Source organism: Echinops telfairi, unplaced genomic scaffold (assembly GCF_000313985.2).
Source record: "Echinops telfairi isolate 266 unplaced genomic scaffold, ASM31398v2 ScPeMD7_3533;HRSCAF=4204_0, whole genome shotgun sequence".
NCBI lineage: Eukaryota > Metazoa > Chordata > Mammalia > Afrosoricida > Tenrecidae > Echinops > Echinops telfairi.
In genome coordinates, this window is record NW_022107431.1 from 39,696,814 (window position 1) to 39,702,545 (window position 5,732).

General features: G+C 52.0%; 1 protein-coding gene across 1 annotated transcript in view; it reads left to right on the plus strand.

Moving 5' to 3' along the window:
* The window catches only part of LOC101656777 (coiled-coil domain-containing protein 162-like), a 61,385-nt gene that overhangs the window by 42,496 nt on the left and 13,157 nt on the right, over positions 1–5,732 (plus strand). Inside the window, exons 6-9 of the mRNA XM_045294731.1 lie at positions 349–458; positions 1,336–1,485; positions 2,337–2,390; positions 3,672–3,839. Of these exons, the coding sequence (XP_045150666.1) occupies positions 349–458; positions 1,336–1,485; positions 2,337–2,390; positions 3,672–3,839 (482 nt within the window). The remainder of the gene's footprint in view (positions 1–348; positions 459–1,335; positions 1,486–2,336; positions 2,391–3,671; positions 3,840–5,732) is intronic.

Genomic DNA, 5,732 nt, shown 5'->3' on the forward strand with positions numbered 1-5,732 from the left:
GCCCTGACCCCAAAGTCCACCTTCAGCATTCCCTGGGGACCTTGCTGCTCCATTCCCTTGCTGTTCTGCTGCACCCCCTCAGTGCTTTGCCTCCGTGTGGCGGGATCAGATTGGGTGCAATTCCCACACTGTGTCTCCGCTCAGTAAGCATCTTGTTAGAGACTTTCCTTATCCCTAAGTTCCAGAATGTCATGGGCCCTCCACGACCGGCCCCACACATTATTTGTGTATTTGAAACACAGCGTTGTGTTGTGGCCAGTGTCACGTCTCAGAGGGTTTTCATAGGCACTAGCAGTTGCTCAGGGTTTCGTGATACCCATGTACATTTTGGCATGTCTCCCTTCCTAGAACTTTGGAGACACCAAGCCATGAAGGAAGACTTCTCAGTTGCAAGACCACAAGTAGTTGAGAACTTTATACAGAGACTAATGGAGACTTACCAGGATGGCGAATTCGAGGTATGAACAGAAAACCAGTCCTTCCGGTCTTTTTAAACCTCAACCCAAGCAAGGTACATTTTCACCTTCACATCCTTGAATGCTTCCTTTACTCCCTTTGACTCAATGGCAGTAAGCGTTTTCTGTTGTTTTAAATTTTCACTCACTTTGAATGAGAGGGCATGACTATTGAGACTGAATCTAAAATGTCAATCATTTGTTACTATTTATCTCTTCTGGAAAAAGACTGATTCCCAATAAAAGCAGGAATAATTAGAATAACCAAATTGGCTAATGTCCAAATCGGTCACAGTTTTCAAAGTAGCCTTGGAGTTTCTGAGTTGCATTTAAGCAACGTTTTTGGTGATGGATATATATATATATATCCATATTGTATAAAAAACATTCAAGGAGGAAACCCAAATAGCCTATACTGCTACTACCTAGAAACATCACCTAGAAAATAATTTTCAATGTACACGCTAGGAAAAGATAAACGACATTGAAAGGAAGCATTTCCATCTCACCCTTCTTCTGTCTATTTCTCAAGGTAGAAGGATGAAACAATTTGAACTTTCTAGTTTGTTTGAGAACTTTTAAATACGAGGAGGGCTTCAGAGTTGAATGAGAAAATTCCATGATTTTTCCTTTCCATTTTTCTGAGAGCTTTTTGAACCCCCGTTCTATTCAGAATCTGTAGACATGTGGTATGTGGCTTCCGGGGGGTGCTCTTGTTTCTGGCCCGCAAATGCCCAGAGCAGACCTGCAAGAGTGACTCGGCGACCAGAGCCGAGGAATGGGTGGGTCCAGAGGAGCAGTGGTTCTAGGAGCCGTGAGCGCTGGTGTGGCAAGGTGGCCCGGCTGGAGCCTCTGTGCGTGATGCCACCTTCCTTTGCAGATCACGTTCAGGAAGGACCATCTGGAGGCCTGCCTCCTTTCCTTGGGCTGTGATGTGATGGCCAGGGAGCGCAGCACCTTCGAGACCTACTCCATGTGTTATGAGCAGGTGCTGCAGCACACGAGGCAGAGGCTCGGCCAGAAGGAGCAAGTATGTGAGGAACGTTGAGTGGGATGGGGTGTAGGCCCGGAGGCCCAGGGGTCAGTCAGCGGAAGAAAGTGAGACTGAAGAGGGTTTTTTCCTAGCGAGACTTAGGATCAACGGTACCCTCCAATTACTCTTGTCATTGGCTCATTTTCTTGGGCATTGGTGTCCTCAGCTGCTAAGGGGACAGCCCCAGCAAGACTGGGCCATCTAGGGGGTGTTAGGTGGGGGTATAGAAGAGGTGAGCCACCAGGGAACTGGGCCCCAGGGAAAGAGGGAGAGCTGGTGGTGTCTGTCCACACCGAGGGCACCTGAGCTGTTCCTGTCCAAGAAAGAAGCCCGGATCCGGAGGTAAACGCTGTCTTCAGGAGGAGGAGCATGGGCCCGTCTCAAAGATGAGGTTTCCCTGGGATCAGATCCCGTTTGTGGGACTCGGGAGTCACTTGGGTCCTGTGTGGCATACTGTTTTGAAATAGATTGCATAAGAGATTCCGAGAAGTTATGGTTTATACCTAGGGAAAGTCTGAGAGTCTAGCTTAACAAAAAATCAAATGTGGATCTTAAAATATCAAATAATGAGTTTTAGATTCACCCCCTGTTGGCTGCACTCAGTGTACTATGTGGACGCTGAGAGCGTGGTGCTGGCTGTTGCTGCTCTGTTGAGCACCCCCACGTCCAGCGGAGAGACAGCGGACCCTCCGAGACAGCCCAATCCTGGATCCCCCTGGGGACTATGAGTCTCAAAATCCTGCTCACCTCCACAGGCAGGAAAGGCTGGAGCCTGGGGTGCTGCTTGGATCGTGGTGGGAAGGGTGGAGGTCTGCGAGTTTCCTTAGGCTCCACTCTCTCCTCCTCAGGAGTTAGATGCGCTGCAAAGAGGTCAGAGGCCCCCGGAAGAAGATGCCAGTCAGGTAAGTCAGTTACCACTTGTCTGCGTTTCCTGGGCTTGCTGTCACAAAGTGCCACACACTGGGTGGCTTCAGATAATGGAGACTTAGTCTCTCCCAGCCCGGGGGCGGGGGTAGACGTTGGCAATCAGGGTGTTCACAGGGACATGCTCCCTCCAAAGGCGGCAGAGAAGGGTCCTCCTTTTTCACTTTCTAGCCTGGGGTGGGGCCAGCAGCTCTGGGCACTGCTTCACCTGGGGATGCAGCCATGACATTGCCCTCCCGCGGCGCTCTGCCCTCTGAGTATGTGCGTCCACATTTCCATCCTCTTGTCAGACCCCCGTCGTTGTGTTGGGGCTCACCTTCATCCAGTAGGACCTCACTTTAAGCTGACGGCCTCTGTGAAGAGCCTCTTTCCAAAGGTCTCACCCGCAGGTTCTGGGTGAATCAAAATTGTAGGGAAGACCTGGTTCAGTTCATTACACTACTGAAAACCTTCTGGTTCCCTGTTTCCCAAGTCCCTCCTCTCAGAAGTAGCCAGAAATGGGAATTCTTGGCGTCACTGGCTAGTGTCGCCTTCCGGGGTGACCTGCTGAGTCCACCACGGCAGGAAGCCAGGGTGGAGATGCCCACAGGACTGCATTATCAGGGTGTGGGTTTTTTTTAGCAGTTCTCCTTAGAGGTCATTTCTTTTCCTTCTTGAGTTTCTGCTTTCCTTTTCTTTTTCTTCTTTTGTACATTTCCCTTTTTCTTTTCTCTATTGCCACCAGCTGGAGTGCCAAATCAAAATCTCACCACCACCGAGTGGATGCCGACTCCCAGCGACTCTAGAGGCCAGGGTGCCCCTGTGGGTTTCCAAGACTGTAACCCCTGATGGCGCTAGAAAGCCCGTCTTTCTCCCCCAGAGGCTGGTGGTCGCAAACTGCTGACCTTGCAAATCCTGGCTCGACTCCTAACCACTAGGCCACCTGGCCTCCTTACGTTCAAGCGCATTCCTTTCCCCAAAAGAAACCGAAGGCCAGATTAAAGATGGAGGCCAAGAGAGTTGAAGCCTTTTCCCCAACTGCAGGTGGCTTAAGGGGTGCTTCCTCTGGGCTCCTGTAGCCAAGCAACCATTTATTGAGCACTTATGACGTTCAGCTAACCTTAGCTTCTTCAGCCCACTTTTATACAGCAGGCTATTTACCCTCCTGTGCGGTTCAGATTGAAAGTGCCCTCTCAGCGCTGATCCCCACAGAACTGTCTTGTGGCGCTTGTTTGGCATCCCGACATTGGCTTCTGCTTCGTAATGCTTCCTGCTGCTAGGTGACCGAGCTCAGCCACAATCTCATCCTGGAAACCACTGCTCTGAGAGCCCGGCTCACCGATCTGGAAGAGGAGAATCTGCATCTCAGAAAGCAGATTAGGAAAGAAGTCCAAGAAGAATATGAAGCATTAGTGCAAGCCATGTTTGTGACCTGTTTACACATAAAAGTGAGTGTCCTGTGTCAGACATCTAGGCAGCCCGGCAAAGGCGGGGAAGGGTGGGGGGAGGGTCCAGGAATAGCTGAGTCACACAGTGACTGCACTAAGAGGGGTTGATGACAGAGTGGGCCTTATAGCAACAGGAGATACTCTGTGCCCACTCCTTTTCCAGCCCTGAGCTTTCGGCAGGTTGCCACTCTCTGACCGTGGTGGACATTTTAGGTATTGAGCTACGTGTTACTTTTCACACTTTCTTGCCGATTGCCATCTGATTGCTGGGTACCCAAAGGCTCAAGTCCCCGCAATGTCTAGCACTGTCTACTGAATGTCACTATCTACTGGGAGAGCACAGGGCCAGGCCAGGCCCCAGGCTCCTGAAAGTGCACTGGGCTGGGGCAGATTTTGAATCCGCTTCCAGAGATGTCTCCCTCAGTAAAGACCCATCACAGAAGAAGAATAGGCTGCCCACAGGTCTAGCACCGTGGAAGCCGTCCACGCGCTCCTTCCATGATTTGGGCAGCTATGAGATGGATGCCCCCTGCCCCCGTCCACCTAAAATGTGCCCTCGGGAGTCAAGTGAGGAGGTCAGTACCAGCCCCACTCCAGCCCCACTCCAGCTCTGGAGCCCATTTCAACCCATAGCCTCCACAAGTGCGTCCGGGGAGCGCTGTGCTCCCCAGGGGTCTGTCTCCGTGGCTGACACTGGGCCAGTGGATCCCCAAGCCTTTCTTCTGAGATGCCTTAAATGGACTTGAACCTGGGATCTTTCTGTGAACAGTTGGACACGTTAACTATGTGCCCCACCCAAGAGCAACACAGCCTCCCTTCATCTCCCCGCCTCTCTGCTCTTGGGTGCACCACAGAGCCAGCCCCGCGTGGGCCCTGCACTTCCTCGCCTCTGCCCAAGGAACTCCAAATGGTCTCCAGGGTGGATATGTTCACAAGGGTTTGCCTTGACCTGGTCATTCCCGAGAAGACTAGCGAGCTCCTTATTCCTTCTGAAGGGCCCTCCAAGGTGCAATGCTTACAAATGTTCAAAGAATAAAACCAAAAGGTAGCGGCCCTCCCTGGCGCTGTGGGCGAGGGGAGAGAGGACAGTGAAGGCGGGAATTTGCTTTCAGACGGGAGGTTGTTGGGGAAATTCCTCAAGTTCTTCCTAGCTTCTGACAGTGTCCTAGTTAAAAAAATAAATTCGCTACTTGTCCCAGGAGAAAACCGTTTTGCCAGACTCCTCAGTCGGAAATCCCTGTGCATAGTCGGAACGCGCCGCAGCTTCAGCTACGAGGCCAGCAGCAATGCTGGCTGCCCTGGCTGCCCAGCCGCTCACTGTCCTGTGCGCGGAGATGGGTCAGAGCAGGAGGACACCTCAGCCAGCTCGATCCCTGCCCCCATGGACGCTGGGTCTGCAGTTGCACTTACCAAGGGTCAAGTTCAAGCCCCCTAGTGATAAGCTGCCCAGAAGGAGTTGTTTTAGGAGATGTTTTAGAGGGGCAGCCAGCCTGATTCCTTCCTCTCCTTTCTCTCTTCCCACGGGGGCTCCCTGGTGGGAGCTCATCTCCAGTGTGTGGCTGGTCAGATTCTGCTCTGAGACCCACAGTGGCAAAGAACCCTAAGACCAACTTCCTAAGTAATGGCAGGAATTGGGATTTCCCAAGGGCAGTTCAGCAGGCAGATTTCCATTGGCAGCTTCCCGTCACTCTGCCTGTTCAACTGGCCTTGGCACCCTTGCTGTGCCCCAGACACCCAGCCATCCCAAGGTTTGAAGTCCACTGTGACTTCCATAGACTCCAGGAAGAAACAGCGGGGAAGGTTGGGAGGAGGGTGGGGATGGGGAGTCCCTGGGTGGTGCAAACAGTTAATGATCTCAGTTGCTCACCCAAAGGTTGGCAGTTCAAGTCCATC